This window comes from Meriones unguiculatus, chromosome 9 (genome assembly GCF_030254825.1).
Source record: "Meriones unguiculatus strain TT.TT164.6M chromosome 9, Bangor_MerUng_6.1, whole genome shotgun sequence".
Lineage (NCBI taxonomy): Eukaryota > Metazoa > Chordata > Mammalia > Rodentia > Muridae > Meriones > Meriones unguiculatus.
In genome coordinates, this window is record NC_083357.1 from 51,097,114 (window position 1) to 51,119,449 (window position 22,336).

The following is a 22,336-nucleotide window of genomic DNA, read 5'->3' on the forward strand; positions in this document are numbered from 1 at the left end:
TTCTAGTTCTTGTCTCAGGCAGGGCTTCATGTTCAGAGCTCTCCTTGCCCGTGTTCACGGCCAGCTTGTGTCTGCTTGTCTTATTTGGGCTAGTGGAAGCCCATCTACTCTCGCCTCGCTTCTACCATGTTTTTCCTCCACAGGAAAATCTCCGTCCTAAAACCAACTACTCCTGGGACGCCTCTATCAGTCATCGGTTTCCAGAGGAGCAGAACAGATAGACTCAGTCTGAAGGGGGATTTACTACAGTGGCTTACAGGCTGTGGGCTGCCTGATTCCAGCAATAACCATCTCCGTACGGAAAAGCTAACAACCAGGTAGTTAGTTGTTCAGTCCACGAGGCTAGATGTCTCAGCTGGTCACTGGTCTGTGTTAGAGTCCCCAAGAACAATGCCTCAGCCACAGTATAGAGGGACTTGTCAGGGAGAGGACAAGCAGGAAAAAGCAAAAGCTTCCTTTTTCTAGGTCCTTTTATTTTATTTTATTGTAATAATGTAAGTTACATACTGAGCAACAGGTTATGGTACAGGGAAGTTTACTATGGGAAAGCTGAGACAGAGACAGTGGGAGAGCTTAGAAGAGAGAGGATAATACAGAGTGGGGAGGGAGACAGACAGCGAATCAGAGGGACAGGCAGAGAGAGAGAAGAGAGAAGGTAGGGGGAGGGAGGTACCTCAGACACAGAGAAGGGGAGAGAAATCAAGGCAGAGAGAATTTGCAGTGATGGGTCTGTCCTTTCTATCTGGTGTGCACACACTTAGTGGGGGGATGTGATGATGTCAGGTTGCTAAGCAACCCAGGACTGGGCTAGTACATCAACTTGTGAACTAACAATTATTATTATTATTGTTTCTTTTGAGACAGGGTTTCTCTGTGTAGCCTTGGCTGTCCTGGGCTGGCTTTGTAGACCAGGCTGGCCTCACAGAGCTCCAGCTGCCTCTGCCTCCCTGAGTGCTGGGGTTACAGGGATGCCCCACCATGCCTGGATTTCTAGGTCCTTTAACTTGGGCTGCCACCAGGTGTGGCCCTCACCAAATGTGGCTCTGACAGCAGTGAGGTGAACACAAAGCATGGTGCCATGAGAAGGTGGTGAGAAGGGCATTTGCCGGGATAGTCACTGTAGTTATGGTGACTTCCTACCGCCGTTCAGGTGAGGTCTCTAAGAGGCCAGAGTTCAGGGATGATGGCTGTGCACGCTGGTGGAGGCAGAAGGAATGCACAGGACACCACCTACTGTGCTCCAGCAAGTGTTCATGATGAAAGGATTCAATAAGTAAAATTCAAGTGCCCTGAGAAAGGCAGCTTGCATAGGATGCTGGTGGCCAAGGTTAGGAGCTCAGAGTCCTAGAGATCAGGTACTTTCAGGTGCTGAGGTGAAGATCCTAAGGAAAACATATGCAGTCTGGTGTCCATCAAAACTTTAAGTCTGTTTTCTTGTCAGTTACGTTGGCCCCAAGGTTCACACAAACCAAGTCTGAGCACCAGCAAGGACCTACCTAAGAAGTACCTGTTACTTGGTAGCTGTTTCAAGATCTATTGCCAGGCATGCATGGCGGCTCATGTTTTTTATCCAAGCAACTGGGAGGCAGAGGCAGGCGGATCTCTCTGAGTTCAAAGACCAGCCTGGTATATAAAGCTAGTTCCAGGACAGCTAGGACTACACACACAGACACCCTGTCTCGAAAAGAAGAAAAACAAACAAAAAGATTGGTTGCCATCTTCTTTCCTGATTTCTTAAAGCTGGTGGTGGGATTTCAGAGCAGTGGAGGCCCATAAAGTAGTGAAAGGAATGAACAATCTGGGACACCCAGGTTGTGGGCCCAGTTGTGACTGGGAAAACCTACCAGCCCCCCTTTTCTTTTCATGCTACTGGGGATCAAATGCAGGGCCCCAGGCATGTTGGTCAAGTATACTACCACTGAGCTATCCCCCCAGTATCTTCCCTCATTTTTCTTTCCTCCTCCTCTTTGACACAGGGTCTCATGTTTCCTAGACCAGCCTCAAACCTTCTGCTTAGCCAGGCATGATCCGGAACTTCTGATCATCCTGCCTCCACCTCTTTCCTGATTACCCGAGAGTTGGGATACAAGTATGTACCACCATTCACATTTAGAAAAGCATTTAATTTTTATTACTCTGTGTGTGTGAGACAGAGACACACATGGAGACAGAAAGACACAGACAGAGACAGAGATAGAGAGGCGGTGGGGAGGAAGGGACATATACACATGCAGGCCAGAGGACAACTTTGCAGAATCAGTTCTCTCCCTCCACTGTGAGTTTTGGGGATCAAACTCAGTTTTCAGGCTCACACAGCAAGCACCCTAACCCACTGGCTCTTGCCCAGCCTGATACAGTAACAGATGGGACCCAGAGCAACTGAGCTGTGTCGCCAGCCCTTTTCTTTCTTCCTTTTTCTTTTCTTCTCATTTTTTTCTTTCTCTGAGACAGTCTTACTCTATAACCCTGGCTAGCATGAAATTGTGACACTCTTCCTACCTAGTCTCCCAAGTGCTGGGATTAACAGGTGTGCACCGCTACACCCAGCCCAATAGGCTTTTTGTTTCAAAGTCTTTTCTTTATTGGTCATTTATAATATCTTTGTAAAAAAAAAAAAATTGAAAAAAATTTTTTAAAGATTTATTTTATTTATTTATTACATATATACCAGAAGAGGGCACCACATCTCATCATGATGGGTATGAGCCACCATGTGGTTGCTGGGAATTGAACTCAGGACCTCTGAAAGAGCAGCCAGTGCTCTTAACTGCTGAGCCATCTCTCCAGCCCCAAATCTTTTTTTTTTTAATTAATTAATTTATTTTATGTATGGGTGCTCTATCTGCATGTATACCTGCAAGCCAGAAGAGGGCATTAGATTCCGATATGCACGGTTGTGAGCCACCATATGGTTGACTGGGAATTGAACTCAGGACCTGTAGAAGGACAGGGGGTTGGGGATTTAGCTCAATGGTAGAAGAACAGACAGTGCTCTTAACCACTGAACCCCAAATTGAATTGAATTTCCAGCACCAAATTGAAAATTTAATTAAAAAAAAAATTAAAGCTGGATGGTGGTGGCTGGCACATACCTTTGATTCCTGCACTCAGGAGGCAGAGGCAGGAGGATCTCTGATATCAAGGCCAACCTGGTCCACATAATGAGTTCCAGGACAGGAGGGACTACACAGAGAAACCCTGCCTCAAAAAAAAAAAAAAAATAAATAAATAAATAATTGAGGCAGGAGAATTGATTCAAGTTCATTGCCAGCCTGATGTACCTAGTGAGTTTCAGGGGACCCTGGGCTCCAGTGAGGCTGTCTCAAACACAGACAACAAAACTCTAAAACAAAAACCAAAACCACAACAAAACAAAACAAAAAATCCCCTAACCAAAAAACAAACAACAAATACTTCTAGACATCATAAAACCCTAAGAGTTAATTTTTTCCCTTTGGGATTAAAATTGTTATAATCATTAATAGTACCATTAATACGTTGTTAACAGGATTGTATGGTAATGTCAGAGAATGGATATTCTGTGGGGCCTTGAGAATATTAACAATTTTTTTCTCCAAATTTGGGACCCTGGAACACTGGTATCTTAGGGATAAAATGGCAGAGTTATTATTTTTCTTTCTTCCCTTTCTTTCCTTTTGTTTGTGTTTTTCTTCCCCCAAGACAGGGTGTCTCTGTGTAGCCTTGGCTGTCCTGGAACTCATTCTGTAAAACAGACTGGGTTTGAACTTAGAAATCTGCCTCCCAAGTGCTGGAATTAAAGGTGTGTGCCACCACCATCTGGCTTTAGTTGGTGTTTTGTTTTATTAATTTATTTTTACTTCATATGCATTGGTGTTTTGCCTGCATTTATGTCTGTGTGAGGGTGTTGGATCCCCTAGAATTGGAGTTACAGACAGTTGTGAGCTGCTATGTAGGTGCTTGGAATTGAACTTGGGTCCTCTACAAGACCAGCGAGCGCTCTTAACTGTTGAACCATCTCTCAAGCCCTCTAGTTTTCAAGCTCACACAGCCTAGAGCCATCGGAGAAAAACCTCAAGGAGGAATCCCTAGATCAGACTGTCTTGATGATTGATGTCAGAGGGCCCAGCTCCCTTTAGGTAGCACCATTCCCCATGCAAGTGGTCCTGGCTTGTATACGAAAGACAACGAAACACAAGCCAGAGAATGAGCCTGTGCTGTTCCTCCGTGATTCCTGCCAAGACTTCCCTCAGGGATGGACTGCTACCTAGAGTCCTGTAAGCCTCTTTTTGTTAATGTTTACTTTATGTATATTTTGCCTGCATGTACGTCTGAGTAGCACTTATGTGCCTGATGCCCCTGGAGGCCAGAAGGTTCATCTCCTAGGACAAGAGTTAAAGTGGTTGTGTGGGTGCTGAGAACTGAACCCAGATATTCCAGAAGAGCAACCTGTACACATAATCACTGGACCCTGGCCCAGAGTTGATCACATGAGACAGGCTCTCAGTGTAGCCTGGGCTGCCTTCAAACTGCCCTCTAGCTAAGGCCTTGAACTAGTAATTCTTTGCTTCCACTACTTTTGTTTTTTAACAATTTACTTTTATTTTGTGTGCTTTGGTGTTCAGTCTGCATGTGTGCCCTTGTGAGGGAGTCAGCTCCTGGAGTTACAATTGTGAGCTGCCATGTGGGTGCTGGGAATTGATCCCGGTCCTCTAGAAGAGCAATCAGTGCTCCTAACTGCTGAGCCATCTCTACAGCCCCTCTGCTTCCACTTCTTAAACAGAGATTATAGGCAAGTGCCACCATAGCCAGTTTGATTTGGTGATGGGAAATAACCCAGGGCTGCATTCTCAGATCTAGACAGTTGCAATTTTTCTGCATCCATCCACCACCCACCCACCCATCTGTTCATTGTGTGGACAATGTACATACCACAGGGTGTGTATGTGTGTGTGTGTGTGTGAGAGAGAGAGAGAGAGAGAGAGAGAGAGAGAGAACAACTTGCAGGAGTTGGTTCTCCATCGTGCACATTTCAGGGATTGAACTAAGATCAACAGGTTTAGTGGCAAGTGCCTTTACTTGCTGAGCCATCTAACCTGCTCTGAACAGTAGTTTTGCATGGTGGTATGTATCTGCCATCTTAGCTACTCAGGAAAATGAGACTAGAGGATGGAGCCGGCACAAGCATTCAAGACTAGCCCAGGTGACATAGTGAGAGTGAGCCTTTCCCCAAACAAGAAAACAAACACCCCCAAAACTTAAGTCTATGAGCACCGCTCCAAATGCACACTTCAAGAGCATGTGAGGAAAGCTTTGTACATTGCAGTTCATGAAGAACACATCTCCTCTGCCCTTTGGCTTGCTCTAGGGATTGAGGTTTTTTTCTTTTTTGGTTTTTCTAGACAGGATTTCTCTGTGTAGCCCTGGCTGTGCTGGACTCCCTTTGTAGAGCAGGCTGGCCTTGAATTCAAGCTTGGGTTTGTTTTTTTACACTTGTTTGTGTATGTCAGTGGATGATCAGTCAGAGGACAATTTCTGAAAGTCAGTCCCTCTTCCTACCGTGCTGCCTCCAGGCATCCAGTTCGGCTATCACTCTCGAAGCAGACGCCTTCACTGGGTGAGTGATCTTGCCAGTCTAAGGGGCTTGGGGCTGTGAGTGGGCTAGCTAGGGCTGCTCAGGTTCTCTGGCTGTGTATTCATGGGCCACCCCCTCTCCAAGCTGGAACACAGGTATACCTGGCTGTTAAGAGAAAATGTGTACATCATGTGCCGTCTCCAGGTCTTCGTGGTGCACAAAGTTTCTTGGTTGGAGTGGAAAGCCTGTTACAAACCTTACTAAGTGATCGCAGACTTTCTTCTATCTTGATTCATCCTCTTGTAGAGGAGCATACTTTCTGTTGGAACTTTTATTATTTAGTGTTTCTGAGACACTTCTCTTGTAGCAGTCTGGTCTCACACTGATACGTAGCTGAGGATGACCTTCAACTTCTGGTCCTTTGGTCCTCAGTTTCAGGTGAGATTAAGGCGTGTGTTGCCACACCCAGTTAAAGCTGTTTACTTGAAGAGATAACAGACCTCAGGTAGAAAAGGGAGAGCAATACAGACACGGAGCCAGTTTCCCACAGACAGTTTATTGGAAGAGCCAAAGCCAGTGAGAGGATGAAAGGAGTCCTGTTTTAACCTCTTTTTGTTGAAGCTGCTGGTCACCAGCAATGACAGGATCCAGTGGCCTGTAGGGCCATATGGAGCTTCTGGAGACTCATACCTCTCAGACCGGAGTCTCTTCACTTCAAAGTCCAAGTATGAGAACAAACATAGTTCCCACCCCAGAAGGGTGCTGAGGAAACACCTCTACTCATCTTGTCCTCCCTCAAAGACTTCAGGAAGAAAGGCCAGTATACTTGGCCCTCATTGGCCAACACAGTTCTCAGTGTGAAGACCTGGGCAAAGGGCACTGCTGATGAGTCTATTCAGACTTCAGGCGTCTACACTATGAGCCAATATCAACATCAGAACATGATTATAAACACTCAGGACAATTGTCTTGTTGGCAGAAACTGCACCCCAGATAATGGATGCCCTGCCACACTCTGGCTAGAGATAGAAATCTAAGCAGACTGGGTGTGAATGCATGAGGAAACCACTTGGCCCAATTGGGGGGTAGGTAGTCCAGGCTCAGCTTGGGGCCAGAGTCTGGCCTACTGTTTCTCACTACCCAATGTCAGCATTTCCTCCACGTACTCCCCAGAAGGGGAAAGAGAGGAGGCTGAGAATTCACCCTCTGCAGAACTGGAGGTCAGATCTACTGAGGTGAGGAAAAGGCCACAGATGGGCAGGGCACCGGAGTGGGGCCACTGGAACATTTCTCAGACTCTGGCATGTCATCCTGGAAGTACTCAGCCTGGCGGTACTGCCAAAGACGCAGGTTCCCATCCCACTGTAGAGCAGAGAGTGGCAAGCAGTCAGGGAGATGCTCCTTCCCAGGTCCAAGCTCTAGATATTTGCTGTCCTCCCATCCCCAACCCTTGCAATCTCACCGAGCTGCTGACAATCTTTTCTTCAAAGGGGTGCCAACTGACATCACGCACACAGGCCTTGTGGTTGGTCAGCTTCTTTACAATGTGGCCACTTAGGAGGTCATATACTGTTCAGGAAAAGCCAGAGTAAACAGGCCTGCTTTAGGAACTTCAGATCACCCCTCAGTCCCTGCAGGGGACTTGCTTCTCAGGTAGCATCCCACTTGCCAATGGGAGCAAAGCCCACGTCAGAGGATGGTGCTCTATCTGCTACCTGTCCCTATCTTGGGTTGAGGGTATGGAGTGGAATGTGGCTATCCCTGGCCCTTAGCTAGAATTCCAAGGACTACTGTGAAGAAAAGGCATGGTGGTAATATCAACATTAGGGAGGAAAAAGCAGGAGCAACAGGAACTCAAGGCCAGCCTTAGATATATGGTTCCAAGACAAGCTTGGCTTAAATTGTTCAGTCTCAAACAAAATGAAAACCAGAAATGCACTAGCTTTAAAAATGCCTAGCAATGCCAGGTGTGGTGGCACATGCCTTTAATCCCAGCACTCCGGAGGCAGAGGCAGGAGAATCTCAGTGAGTTTGAGGGCCATCCTGGTCTACATAGTGAGTTTCAGGACAGCCAGGGCTCCACAGAAAAGCCCTACCTCATAAAAGTAAGGTATAATAAAAACTTTTAGCAAGGTATGGAAGGTACCAACAGTGGTTCTCAGACTGAGCAGATGTGTTCATTTGGTCCTGGTCTGACAGACACAGCTCTGCTTCTTAAACTTTAGTCAGTGCTCAGTGTGGAGGTATTCATGTTCGTGAGTGGGCACGCACACCCGCCAGTGCATTTGCACGTGCAAGGCATGGTCAATGTGAGTGGGTGTGCACACCTGCCAGGGTTTCTCTAGAGGCTGAGAAAGACCTTTTCACTTAACTAGAAAACTTGCTGATTTGGATGGACTGGCTGTTCTGCAAGTTCAGGAGCCTCCTGTATCTGTCCCAATCCCAGGCACTAGGGACACCCACCTGGTGTGAGTTTTGGAGACCTGCGCTCAGATCCTCATGCCTGTCCAGGAGGTGTTTTAGTGCCTGAAACCTCTCCTTAGCCCTGCTGCTTCTCAGTTTGTTCCTCCCGCTTTAGGGTCTACAGAGCTTTTATTGCTCATGATGCCTTTTATTCTGAGAGGAAGGGTCTGGCTTTATAGTCTGATCTGGCCCAGAATTCACTATGTAGTTCAGGTGGCTTGAACTTATGGTAACCCTTCACCTAAGTGCTGGGGGGTGCCCAGCAACTCAATGCTGTCTCTTTGTCATCTGTTTGCCTCTGTTGCCCTCCCACCTTTCATCTGTGGTTCTTTTCCTAGACTAGCGAAAAACAGAATCATGTTTTTGGTAGTCTGTTTGTTGATTAGAATTCTATGTTCCTTTTCTTAATTAAAAATGCTCACAAATTCTTCCTAGTTCTTTGTTTAAGCCTTTCCTGCTCCAAGCTAAATAAAACTTCACTTGTAGTGGTTACTAAAGTGCTACTGTGGTTATAGATGGAATGGGAGAAAGACATGCCCGCCCCTGCGTGAGGCCTACCCTCACAGAGTCCTTACCGACCACTTTGCCAGTAGAGCAGCCACTGTAGATGAACTGCTGGCCAGTGCTGTGGGCGGGGGAGAATCGGCAGCGGATGAGAGTGTGCAGCACTCCGTGGCCTCGGTAGGTCATCAGGGAGCTGTCACCTGGGAGCTTCAGCTTCTTCCAGGCTGAGGAGGGTACATGGTGTTGGAGGTGAGCCTTAATGAGTTTCTACTAAATCGTCCAGAGCCACCAGTTCCTTAAAGAAGATCAACACTCAAAGACAACTGGCTGTCCAACCGTTAACTGCTGACTTTCCCCATGTGAAAAAAGTCACCAGTAAGGCCCTGCCAATTTGACAATGTCAAATGATACTAAAATACTTTTGTGTTGGTGGGTTCTATGTTCCCCCAAGCTTGGGAACCCTTCCCTTCTATGGTTTAACCAATAAAATGTCTAAAAGAAAAGACTGAGGGGAGGGCTCCAGGGCTCCCAAGCAACAGACAAAGCTACCAAGCCCATTCCAGGCCACACTAGTGGCTAAGTGTTCTAGCCCCCAGCCAACTCTCGGTCTCCAGTCCTTAGCTTCACTCTGACCTTTACCTTTCTTGGGCACCTGCTGCCATCGGTAGTCCCAGTTTTGCTGGGTGGCGGCCAGGCGTGACGCTTCCATGCCTTCTCTGCTGGAGAAGCGTCTGATATCCCAGAGCTTAATGGTCTGGTCTTTGGAGTTGGAGATGAGATACCGAGCATCGCCCTATAAATCGAAAGATGGATAGACGCACCAGAGCTTGCCAACTTCAGTGCCTGCCAGCATAGTCCTCTGCTCTGCGTGAAGGGTGAGGCTTTACTCTGATGAATTTGCTGGAGTCTCAGTTTGTCCAGGAGAGCTCACCTTTGATATTCTGCTTCAGCTCTCCTTGTCCCCAGGCTTTTGCCCAGAGTACCAGCCATGTTCCTCATTCTAACTTGAACCAAACTGTTTTTTACTTTCTTTTTTGATTTATTTTATGTGTATGAGTGTTTTGCCTGAATTGGATCCCCTGGAACTGGAGTTACAGATGGTTATAAACTGCTGTGTGGGTGCCGGGAATTGAACCTGAGTTCTTTGGAAGAACAGCCAGTGCTTTTAACTACTGAATCATCTCTCCAGCCCCATTTTATACTTTTCTTATCGAGTCCTGCCATGGTCTTTGCGGACTGATGAGTAGAGAAGAAACTCATGTTTCTTAGCTTGAGCACTTCAACACTCCAGCTCCTGCACCCTCAGAAGGAACTTCTAAGTTTCTATACAGTGAACTGTCACACCTTCCCAGGCAACCAGAACCTAAGATCCTGGATATGCAGTCTTGTTTCTTTGCCCACCTTGCTGTCGATAAAGGTGATGCCATCCTGGTGTCCAGCTAGTGCACCTACAGGCTTGGGATCATCCTCCCTCATGGTGCGTCGATCCCACACTTTGCAGATGGCATCGTCTCCCCCAGAGAACAGGATTTGGGAACTTATGTCAGCAAAGGCCACTGCATTCACATCATCCTCATGAGATTCAATCTAGAGAAGCAGGAAGCTAAGGGTCTTAGGATTTCTCTAGTCTTAAAATAGGTCAAAGACTAGGAGGAGGAAGTTCTTGTCTCACAAACAATACCTGAAGAGTACGCCGGTTTTGTTCTCGGTCAAAGACATACAGGCAGCCATCATTGGCTCTGTAAGAAATCAGAGAAGAGGGTCCTAGGGCCACGAACAAGCCAACTATTGTTCTGTGTACTGCTGAGGAACTCAACTAAGGAGTGAGCTCTGTGTTCTTTCACATTTGGGCGAAGCAGCAGCTAGTTTTCCAGGTGGCTTGAAATTGGTCACCTCATACAGGGAAATGGTGATCTATAGTGAAGCAACCTTGACCTTGAGGAAGGCAAGTTGTTTTCCATAGCTGCTAGCATAGTCTCTGTAACAGCAGAATCTACCTCTGGCAGAATTCTTACCTCACTACTCAAGGTAGACATTTCCCACAAACTCACCCTCCTAGTACTTCTCGTCCATCTGAGGAGACAGCGATGGAGAAGACAGCAAAGCGACGTTCATCTGGCCTAGAGAGAGAGCAAAGGAAGGGCTACGCCAAGTGGATAACTTTCCACTTTTGGTCAATCTACAAATAATCTGTCTAGGATTATAAAGAGGGACATGGCAGGCCCACCAACCCATGCCTGCAGATTACCTCTGTGAGAACATTAGAAGCCACACAGAGAAATCTGCAACCAGTGTACTTTTCCATCTAGGTGGAAGCTCCTGTTCAAGAGGTATTCCTGGAAAGCCTTGCTGGAGAAGTTTCTGATCAGTATGACAAGGAAAAGCCAATACCTTAGATCCAGGGCAGTATGTGTGTCTCCTTCCCCATAGATATTGCAGATATGAACTAAGAGAAGAAAAACAAGAATTCTTTAGGGTGGAGAGAAAGTGAATGAAAGTAAGACTAAGAAGGGAAAAAAACAAATGGCAGGGATGTCAGAGCAGCCTGGGAGTGATTTTCTGAGGATACAGCACAGAGCCTTATCTTAGAGAGAGCACACGGAGGCCTCAGGCCCCAGGCCCCAAGTGGGAGACACTGCAGAAGTCTGGTGTATACTCACTGTAATCAGACCAGCTGGAGTACAGGAAGTGGTTTCCATCAGGAGTGAAGGCCACATCCAGGACACTCCAGCCTACATCCCGGGCCTTGATGCTTTTGAACTTGTGGAAGCGGCCGTACCGACAGTCGTACAGTCGGATCGTCTGATCTGTAGAGGTGGTATCAGGCAAGATGATGAACCAATCTCCTTGTAGCTTCTCTGTTACACCTTTTTGCTTGGTGCACCTGTGGCCTCCCTTCCCGGGGGAGCTGTGCTTAGACTAAGCATCTCTAACAGGGTCTGAGGTCCCTGGCCTGAGGGGTTTTAGTGCAATTGAGAATAGTCTTTGTTTTCCGTTGAGGCAGTTAATAAGACTGTGTCAAGTACCTTGGCAAGCAGACATGAAGATCTGGCCATCTTTGCTGTAGATGCCACAGAAAGCCTTCTGAGAGTAGGTGTCAGTGAAGCTTAGGTCATTGGGCAAGAAGCTGAAGAAGCAGAAGGAAGGAAAAGATAAGGCGAGTTCTGAGTGAGAAGAAGCCCAATTATCAGAATGGAATGGCAGCATATTTGTTTTTGGCCCTGTATATCATCCCCCTTTATCCATTCTATCATCCTTTACACTTTCCTGTTTTGTTTATTGTCAAAGCTTGAACCCCCTTTAAACTAGCCTTGATATTTCTGAGAAACCTTTAATTTCTAACCTTCAAAGTATAGGAGATAAGGTCTAGTGGCCCCTAGAGTCTCTCCACCACACCCCATACTCACTGAGACATCACTCGAGACTGTTCTCCAAGGGAGAAGCTTCCCCGGTGGCAGAGGCCCCGTTCTCTCTAAATGGAAGGGATTGGGGAATATTGCTAGCAGACTTGGAGGGCCACTGCAATCACACCCAGGCCCCCCTCCAAAGATAATTCTCTTACTACAGAAACCAACATTCCATAGCAGTAGGATGCAGGCTGGCTAACACACGCTCCAGCCCGAACACTTGAGGTTCCCTTGGAAAGTTTACTTCCTTTTTTCAGGGGCTGGCAGAACTTCAAGCCACCACAGGTCTTCTGCGAGGCTGACTAGAGGTGGAAAAGCCTACCTGGTGTAACATTCGAGGAAAGTTCTGCTCCTGGGCAGTCCTCCTAAGTCCCAGCCGCCCCGTGGCCAGTTCCACCTGGGTCTTGATCTCATTGTATTCCAGCTCCCGAGTGTCAGGGGTTGCATCCACTGTGAGTATCAAAAAGAAGTTTCATTCTAGGTCTTCCAGCCCAGACAAGAACTAGCAAAACTGTGCCCACTCATTGTGGTTGGCTACAAAGATTTCCTCATACCCTGAATTTTCTTTCCATTTAACCTACTAAGCTTCAGAAGACTGATCCATTTTAAAAGTAAAATAATCTAGTGGACATCTTCCAACATTAAGATTACACCGTCAGTTATGCATGGCTTTAAAAAATTCGTTTTTTTTTTTTTTTTTCAAGATAGGGTTTCTCTATGTAGCCTTGGCTGTCTTAGACTTGATTTGTAGACCAGGCTGGCCTTGAACTCAGAGATTCCCCAGCCTCTACCTCCCTGAGTGCTAAGATTAAAGGGGTACACCATCACACCAGGCAGTTATGCATGGCTTTAATCCCAGCACCCAGGAGGCAGAGATAGGCAGATCTCTGTGAGTTCAAGGCCAGCCTGGTTTACACTGAGAATAATAGAACAGTCAGGGATACAGAGGGACCCTGTCTTAGAAACAAAACACAAAGCCAAAGATTACATGGTCTTTCTTCTTACCAGGTGGGTTGTATCGATCTCCAAGGCGACCATCCCAGGCACTGTCATGTTCTTCCTCCGAGTCCGAGAGGGCCTGGATGAGTTGTAAATTTGCTGTACCTCCTCCTTGCACCAACCTCACTTGGCCTCTGTGGAGAGATTCCTATTATGAAGGAGGGGATCTCTCCCCTATCTAAGCAATGGCTACCTAGCTAGAGTCTTAGTACATTTACCTAACTCTTAGTACATTTGCTTCTCATTTTGAAGTCTGAGGCTGAGTAGTTATTTTAAGTCTCCCAGAAGTCATCATAAGCCCAAGTGATGGTGGGCTTATGATGGTGGGCAAGTCCAGGATAGCTAAGGCTACACAGAGAACTACCCTGTATGGAAAACCCCAAAACAAAACAAAACAAATGAATGGAAAAACATAGTAGGAAACTAAGTTGAACTCTTAACAGTAAGAGGACAGAATTCTAACAGGTTTGAAGATTGACCTACTAAATTGATTTCTCTCAGAGGTAAACATTGTTTTCCTCCAGGGCTAAGGACTGAACCCAAGGGCCCTAGTGCACACTGGCTAAGCTTCTACCACTAAGCTACATCAAGACCTAAGAGTTAGGAGAACATTTCCATCTGTACCTCTTAGTACCCTTTCCTGCTGTGATAAAATACCCCGACAAAAGTAACTTTAGCAAGAAATGGTTTAATCTGGCTCACAGTTCAAGGGTAGAGTCCATCACAGCAAGTAAGTCAAAGCAGCAGGGACCTGAGGCAGCTGGCTACAGAGCACTCACTATCAGGCAGTGGAGAGGAAGGGTGATTGTATTTAGCTAGCTTTCTCCTTTTTATACAGCCCAGGACCCACACCCAAAAAATGGTACCACCCACATTCAGTGTGGGTCCTTCTGCTTCAGTGAACCGAATCTCCATAATCCTTTCCAGGCCTGCCCAGGGAGGCTAAATAATCCCTCATAGGTGTGCTGTTTCCTAGGTGATTGCAGACCCTGTCAAGTTGACAAGGACAAACCTCACAGGCATAACTGCAGGAATACAGAACAGAACACAATAATCTGATCAGATACCTGGCTCGTCTTTTTCCCAAGGAACCATAGGCAAGCAAACAAAGCCAAGTATAAACTTTTTAAGTCAGTTCCTGGTGGTCACCCCCTTCAGAGCATTCTTTTCTTAAGAACAGGGCTAGTAAGGTCGACTTAAACTTGTTTTTCAGGTAAATCCACATGGCAAGTGATTTTTTTAACACCCCCTTCCCAACACTCTCCTCACATCTCTCCTTTCCTCCACGATCCCTCCCCGTTTTATTTCGTTTTCTTGGAAGAGATTAAATTTGTGTTGTTACAGCCAGAGAGGCTCCCCTGAGAAGCCCCTCAACTACAAGAGTGTGTTGGTCACCTGCTCTAGGTAAAGACCTTTCTGGGTAGGGAGCTGAGTAGAGGATGGGTGTCCAGCAGAGAAGGTCGTCCTGTCCAAACACAACCGTTGTCCTGGGCTAATACCATTCCCTAGCCTCTGTTCTTTTCCTGCCGGAAGTTGAGATCTAGAGACTGTGGTGACACTAGTAGCGTCACAGCAGAGGGTAAGTTACCTGCGGAGGAGATAGGCCAGTACCTGGGCCAGATCCACATCTTCATCCTCCTCCTCTTCCTCCTCACTCCGACGCCGGCCAGCCCCTCTTCGGGACAAGCCCTCAGAGGGTTCTAAGGACCCGGACCCTGCGCTGCTGCTATTCCGTGATCCCATCTTCTGGTTACAGCATCTTTACGTCCTGTGCAGGGGCTCCTCCTGTCACCAACTTGGGTCTGGTGAAAGTAAATCCTGCCCTAGAAATACCAGGGTTTCCAGAAACGGGGCAGTAGCTATCTTTCGAGGGGTGACCCTCCAGGAGACTGAGATTCCCTTCTCTTTAGCTCTGACAGCTCCCAAGGTTTCTGGAAAATAAACCTTCCTCAACCCTGTGAAGCAAAGAAAGCCGTATGAAACCTAGGGTGCAACCCCAGCGCACGACGGAGAGTCCATGAAGAGGAATTTCCCACTCTCCTGCCCAAACTCACCTATCCAAGTCCGCAGCCCGGGGGTGGCCGAATCCCAGATAACCTCTCCGGCCGACCAATCGCAAGGCCGTGTGGAAGGACGCGCCTCACTAGCTTATCCCAGACAACCAACCAGAAGCCCTGAACTCAGGCCCCCCGACGCCCCCGACGCTGGCCAATCCGAGCAAGCGCTTGCGCGGGCCGGCAGCCAATGAGGTTGGCGAGTCAGCCTAACACCCCCTCCAGTTGAGCTTCCCGCCCACGTGGTGCGCCGGGGGGTGTGTGCGGCAGGGGGCGGGAGGCGGAGAGGCACCGCCCCCGGCGGCTGGCGGTTACCGCCCCACGCGAGACCACCCACCGGCCAGGGGCCGTCGCAGGAGCCGCGGGGGCGAGGCCCTGCCGACACCGAGCAGCGCGGCGGTGCCGGCTAACAGCCGCGCGGCCGCGAGCCCCGTCCGTCAGGCCTCCGGCCGCCAGGCCCGCCTACGTCACTCGGCGCGCCCGGCGGCTTCGCCCCGCCCCGGCCCGCTGATTGGACGGCCGGGCCCGGTGATTGATAGGTGGGCCGGAGGCATGGCGTGACCCGAGCGGGGCGTTCGTGCGGAGCGGACGGGAATTGGCTGTGTCCCGCGTTAGGGGAGAGCGGAGCTAGACGCAGTGGCTGCCGGGCGGTCCCTGAAGGTCGCGGGGCCTCGAGTTTTTGTTTTCTTTTTTTCCCGCTGCGTGCCTAGCCGCTCCTGTCCCCTCAGCTCACCGTGTCCGCGGCTGAAGCGCCAGCGGCCTGCCCGAAAGCAGTCTCCTCACAGGTGGGACCCGGGCCTCCTCCCCCTCCGCTGTGCCCGTTCCCCTCGGCCGCGGCCTGGCGTCCTTTCCCGGTCTTTGCAGACGCTCCCTAGACCCCGCGGCGCTCCCGGGCGCCTTACGGTTGCCTCTGCGCACGCGCCCTCCGCCTGGGCTTTGCAGACCCTCCCTGGGCCAAGCCCGCGCGCCGCCTCCTGCGGCGTGATGACTTGCGAGGGCGAGTTCAAGGCCGTGTCCTACCGTGTGTGGGGATGGCTCCCCGGATCGGGGGCGGAGAGGGCCTCGGCCGGAGGCGGGCCACCGCGAGGACGCCCCGGCGCCCTGGGCGAGCGGGTGGCGGGGCCTGGGGCCGGTCCCCTGGCCTCTGCGCCCGAGCCGCTCAGAGTTTTGTTCTTTGGGGAGTCTCCGTTAGTTTTGTGGGCTGATCTGTAACGTACATCGAGCTTCCAGGATTCCGAGGTACCTGAGTTACCCGGTCTGGAAAGTCCGTAATAACTTTCAAAAGTATTTTTCCTTCCCTACTACTCCTTAAATTCTTCCAAGTTCTGTGGGTAGTTTTACTGATTGTTTTGAGGTAATTTTCACGGTCGCAGTTTTTCTCCACTTAAGACTTCACAGTATTTCGTTCCTAAGTTCTGACCAGTGATTTTTCCGTTTTTTTTTTTTTTTTTTTTTTTTTTTTTTTTTAATTACTTCAAATACAGGCTTCCCAACCTGATTGTCTTTTTACTAGTCTCGTTTAAATATTTTTTTTTTCCTGACAATCAAATTTGCCTGTAAGTGCCTTATTTCTACTTGTCCACCTTTCCAGAATGTCTTATCTGAGGATACTTTATCTTTGCCGGTCCGAGCCGGTCCTCAAAGCCCAGAACTTTGACCTAGTGCAACTAGGATTACTAATCAAGCTTGGACTTGCATAAAGATTTATGTTCTGCCTAACAGTTACTGATAATAGTGGAACACGGGATATACAAGAAATCCAAATACAGGGCCTCTCACTGAACCTGGAGCTAGCTGATTGGCTATACTGGCCGGCCAGCAAGCCACAGGAATTCTTCTGTCTGCCTTCTTAGCCCTGGCATTTCTAACATGTGATATGGGCAGGGCTGGACTTTTCAGGTGGGCACTGGGGATCGGAATTCAGGTGCTCCTGCTTGTACTTTATTGACTGAACCACTTTCCCAGCCTCTCACACCCATTTTGATCACAGAGTCTCACTATGACTAGCTTTAAGCAAAATCTGTAAGTGCTAAGAAGAGGAGAGATATCAATAAATTATATACACATGCGTACATACATACATATAGCAGGGCGTGGTAGCATCCACACACAAAAAGCACATTTTGACATCTTCTTGGCTTTTCAGTGCTTGGCAGTTTTGTAAAGCGCTTTGATTTTGAGCAGCTTCTACTGTCCCCAGCCACACTTAAGCTGTCACTTAAGCCACAGAGAGGTTTTCCTTTTTTTTTTTGTTTTTGTTTTTGTCTTTGTTTTTGTTTTTGTCCTGGAGTAGTTCCACTAGAGGGCAGCTTGGTCTTTGGTCTTTAGAGGAAAGGATGGCAAGTTTTCAATTATTTTTGAATATTTAAAAATGTATTTATTCACTTTACCTCCTGATTGCATCTCCCCCCCTTCTGTTTTTCCAGTCCTACTCTCGCACACTCCTCCCCCAATTCTCTTTTCCTCAGAGAAGGAAGGATCCCCCTCCCCCCCTCCCCCAACCAGCAACATAAAGTCCTTTCCCACTGAGGCCAATCAAGGCAGTCCAGTTAGGAGAACAGAATCCAGAGGGAGGCATCAGAGTCAGAGAGGGCCCTGCTCCAGTCGCTGGTGGACCCACATGTAGACCAAGCTGCGTATCTGCTACATATGTGTAGGAGGCCCAGCCCATGTGTGCTGTTTGGTGGTGGTTCAGTCTCTGTGAGCCCCATGGCCCAGGTTAGTTTACTCTATAGATCTTCTTGTGGAGTCCCTAACCCCTTAGACTCCCTCAGTTGTTCCCCAACTCTCCCATAGGATTCCTGGAGTTCTGTCTAATGTTTGGCTGTGGGTCTCTTCATTGCTGGGTGAAGCCTCTCAGAGGAGTTAGGCTAGGCTCCTGTCTACAAGTGTAGCAGAGTAATGGTGTCAGGGATTGGTTCTCTTCCATGGGATGGGTCTCAAATAGGGCCAGTCTTGGGCTGGTCATTTCCTCAATTTTTGCTCCATCTTTGTCCCTGCACATCTTGTACGTAGGACAAATTTTGGGTTGAAGGTTTTGTGGGTGGGTTGTTGTCCTTAGCCCTTTACTGGAAGTACAACCACCGTGGAAGACAATCTGGCTGTTTCTCAGAAAATTGGGATTAGTTCTACTTCAAGACCCAGCTATACCATTTCTGGGCATATACCCAAAAGATGCTCCACCATACCACAAGGACACTTGCTCAATTATGTTCATAGCAGTTTTATTCATAATAGCCAGAAACTGGAAACAACCTAGATGTCCTTCAACTGAAGAATGGATAAAGAAAATGTGGTACATTTACACAATGGAATACTATTCAGCTACTAAAAACAAGGACAAATTGAAATTTGCAGGAAAATGGATGGAACTAGAAGATATCTTGAGTTAGGTAACCAAAGCCCAAAAAGATATGCATAGCATATAGTCACTTATATGTAGGTATTAGCCATAAAGTACAGGATAACCAGGCTACAATCCACAGACCCAAAGAAGCTAAGTAACAAGGAGAGCCCAAAGGGCGATGTTTGAATCTCACTCAGAAAGGGAAAGAAAATAGGCATTGGAGGTGGATGGATGGAGGGAACTAGGTAGGAGAGGAGATGGGGAGGGGAGCAGAGGTGGAGATTTAGGAATAGAGAGAGGAGGGGCGGCAGGTGAGAAAATGTGGGGTCCATGTCTGGGATTTGCCAGAGAGTTGGGATAGGGGAGGCCTCAGGAAGTCTGTGGGGGTCACTGTACACGAGACCCCTAGCAACAGGGATTGTGGGGCATGAAGTGGCCACCTCCTGCAGCCAAGCAAGTTTTCATTTTGGGGATGGTTCTTCACAACTTTTCTCTGGTTGCAACAGGAGCCTGGTGACTGTAGGTGCTCCGCAGGATAAGTTCAGTCCTTTGAAGTGACTGGTGTTCCACAAGTGTTTGCACACTGTGAGAAGCATTTTTCTGTGTGAGATGGAAGAGGAGAAATGTGCTGTTTTATCCAGGGACTTAAAATGTGTTTATTAGAAAGCAATTGGGTAATGATGAGCTATTCTAACACTCGTGTCTTAGGTCCTTTTTTCTGTTCCGTTCTTTCTTGTTTCTTTTTTGGTTTTTTGAGACAGGTTTCTCTTCGTATGTCGCCTTGGCTGTTCTGACTGGCTTTGTAGACTAGACTGACCTCAAACTCGGAGATCTGCCTGCCTCTGCCACTCAGTGCTGGGATCACAGGTGTGCGTCTGAGCTTGTAGCTTTTTAACACTGTTTCCTACTAAAAGACTCCAGTTTCTTAGAGGGCTGGTTGAATCCAGGTCTGGGGCATAAAGTATATGTTTGTACAGTAATCCATGTCAGCAGAGAAACAGCCAGGAACTATCAGGAACTTGTTAAGATGACTCAGCCAAGTTTCTATTGACAAGGGTGGGAGGACTTAGAACATTAATAAAGATAATTTATTGAGTGCAGAGTGTTTAAATCTAGAAGTTGTGTTATAATTGGGTATCCTTTTGAAAGGCAATAGGCTGGGGAATGTAGCTTAGTTGGAAGCATTTGCCTAGCACACACAAGACTGGGTGCTGTTGCCAGCACTGCATCACTCTGGTTTGATGGTTTGGGCTTGTCTCTGGAGATAGGAGGCAGGAGGACCAGTAATTCAAGGTCATTCTTGGCTACATAGAGTGCTCAAGGCCAGCTTGGGATATGATACCCTGTTTGAAAACAAACGACGATCATGGGATGACTAACTCATTTTAAAGATGGTGAATAAAGGAAGGTAAGCAACAATTGTGCTGTTCATATATAAAGTATGCCACAAGGCAATGAAATAGAAGAAACATTCCTTTATTAAATGTATTCCAGTTCTTTTTAAAGAAATAATTTATTCTGTGTGCATTGGTGTGAGGGTTTCAAGTCCCTTAGAACTGGAATTACAAACAGTTGTGAGCTGCCATGTGGGTGCTGGGAATCAAACCCAGGTCCTTTAGGAAGAGGATACAGTGCTCTTAACCACTGAGCCATCTCTCCAGCTCCATATTCCAGTTCTTAAAACAGAGCCCAAGTATGTCTGCTTTGCAGTTCTTAGTGTATGAATTAATTCAGGCATTGAACAGCCATGTCTAGATCCTTCTGAGAAATCTGCGAGTTGAAAGATTTGAAATACATGTAAGGCTGAGCATGGTGGACATGCCCATCTTCCAGCACTGGGAAGTAGGGCAGGAAGATGGTGCGTTTGAGATGAGCCACACAGCAGAAACAAGGCCAGCCTAAGCTAGTCGTGCAGGTTGACCCTATCTTGAGAAGCAAAGCAAAACAATGGTTGAAGATGTTGCCCTGTGGGGAACACTTGCCCAGCATTCACACAAGGCCCCTGGTTTACCCCCAAACATTTAATGATTCACAAACAGGCTAGGGAAAGCTAAGTCAGTGTATAGTCAACATTTGGGCGAGAAAACTACAAAGTAAATGATTGCTGCTCATCATAGTTCTCTCTGTGGCAAGAGGGAAGGGCTGTTACAGAGATGGGGCAATTTGGTATCCACCAAAGTTCTCTTTTCTCTGGGTAGTGTTTTCAAGGGTGATTATAATAGTTTGTTCATTTATGTGTGTTTTCTGTAAAAAGTGTTAGCTGGTCATTGTGTATATGCCTGCAATTCCAGAGTTTAGACAGAAGGATGGAGAGCACCAATGTAGATAGGACCTCACAGTGAGACCTAGCTTATAAACCAAGCCTTGGACTCTGTCAGTGATAGATCACTTGCCAGCATTCCTGAGGGCCTAGATTTAATGCCTAGTACTGCAAATGAAACAAGAAGGGAAGGGAAGGATGGAGAGAAGCAAAACTAAACCAAGGCTGGGCATGGTAGTACACCTGTGACCCCAGCATTTAGAGGGTGGAGGCAGGAGGAGCAGGAGTTCACCCCAAGCTTCTGTACAAGTTTCACACCAATCTGAGCTATAGGAATCCTTGTCTTAAGCAAGCATACAAATAAACTCAAATCAGGAAAGCAAGCAAGCAAGGCCAAAACTCAAAATATCTTGATCATGTTCTATGTATCTGATATGTGGTCCAACATTAGCAAAAACCATGTTTAAGGCTACCTTGGCCCTGTGTGAAATGGCATCTGGAGTCCCATTTCCCTGCCTCTTTCCTCTAGGGCCCCACTTCTGGATCTGTTTCTTTTCTCCTAAGTTTTTTTTTTTTTTTTTCCCACTCCTCCTTTCCCTATTAAATTCGGAGTCAGCTATACAACACAGACTTAAAGGGCAACTCTAATCATTGCAGAGTGGAGAGGAGCTGGCAGCTGTCTTAATGTTTTTGCTGCTAGTTGGAGCGCTTTACTTCACTGACTCAGTTAGTTATCCCAACAACATGGGGACACAAGAATGCATTTCCAGTTTACAGGTGAGGGGCTAGAGCCAGTGTGTGCGGAAGGCATTGTTTCAGTTACCCCTTGTTATTTATGAAGATGAGGACCTAGCCTGGCTTGGTGGTTCACACCTTTGATCCTGGCACTCAGGGAGGCAGAGGCAGGCAGATCTCTATGAGTTCAAGGCCAGCCTGCTCTACAAAGCAAGTCCAGGACAGCCAAGGCTGCAGAGAGAAACCCTGTCTTGAAAAAAAAAATGAGGATCTATTTCTTTATAAATTATACTATCTCTTTTAAGGTATGGTTGTGCATATTCATGAGGCATCATGTTCAAATGTGTGCGTGCACTGTGTAATGTTCAAATTAGGATGAACTTCCCAAATGTGCTAAAAGCAGAAAAGGTTAGTGTCTTTGATTTCTGAGACAGGGTCTCGGGCCTGGCTGTCCTGGAGCCTGCCCTGTAGCCCAGGCTGGCCTCCAGCTCTGCCTCCTGAGTGCTGGGATTAAAGGCCAGTGCCACTAGGCCCAGCCTTCAGCTCTTTTGTGAGTTATCCCTGGCTACCTTACAGTGCAACAGAGCACTAGGCCTTGTGTCTGCTAGCCCCCCCCCCTTCATCTACCAGCTGTATTTTTATGTGCAGTGTATTCAGTTGCTGTGTTCTACCATGTGGTCCGCCCTGACCTTTAGCAAGTCATTCTTCCCTGACTGGTTTTCCCGCATTTTCTTGGAGAACACTCAGCACTTCCTCATCTAGTTGCTTCTTCTCAGGGACTTCCAGGATTTACATTTTATTTGGAAGGTTTCCTCTTTTTCTAAAGCTCATACATTCCTACTGTTCCTAAACAGTGAATTTACCTGTAGCAATGTTCTAGTTTGTTTGGAGTCATTACTTTTTTCCCTTCTGTCTAGATCTAGAGAGATGGCTCAATTATTTAGAGCCCTTGTAGCTCTAGCAAAGGACTCGGGTTCAATTCCCAGCATCCACACAATGCCCCACGCCATCCTA

General features: G+C 47.5%; 2 protein-coding genes across 7 annotated transcripts in view; one reads left to right on the forward strand and one right to left on the reverse strand.

Moving 5' to 3' along the window:
- Positions 1-6,094: 6,094 nt before the first annotated feature.
- Positions 6,095-15,848, reverse strand: Dcaf11 (DDB1 and CUL4 associated factor 11). 6 transcript variants are annotated; one of them, XM_021650329.2, is made up of 15 exons: positions 15,715-15,848; positions 14,516-14,882; positions 12,934-13,061; positions 12,251-12,378; positions 11,929-11,993; positions 11,548-11,648; positions 11,182-11,328; positions 10,913-10,967; positions 10,573-10,641; positions 10,203-10,260; positions 9,923-10,108; positions 9,161-9,314; positions 8,593-8,745; positions 7,017-7,123; positions 6,095-6,916 (listed from the first exon to the last, which is right to left on the reverse strand). In XM_021650329.2, exons 2-15 carry the CDS (start codon positions 14,668-14,670, stop codon positions 6,782-6,784), a joined length of 1,641 nt encoding a protein of 546 aa, XP_021506004.1. In that variant the 5' UTR covers positions 14,671-14,882; positions 15,715-15,848; the 3' UTR covers positions 6,095-6,781. The 6 variants fall into 6 exon arrangements, with proteins under 6 accessions (XP_021506004.1, XP_021506002.1, XP_060247154.1 ...); XM_021650327.2 differs by lacking the exon at positions 15,715-15,848 and adding an exon at positions 14,982-15,361; XM_060391171.1 differs by lacking the exon at positions 15,715-15,848 and having other exon boundaries at positions 14,539-14,975.
- Nrl (neural retina leucine zipper) overlaps positions 15,632-22,336 on the forward strand; it is a 34,861-nt gene continuing 28,156 nt past the window's right edge. Inside the window, exon 1 of the mRNA XM_060391174.1 lies at positions 15,632-15,766. The gene's annotated coding sequence lies outside the window, so the exon portion shown is untranslated. The remainder of the gene's footprint in view (positions 15,767-22,336) is intronic.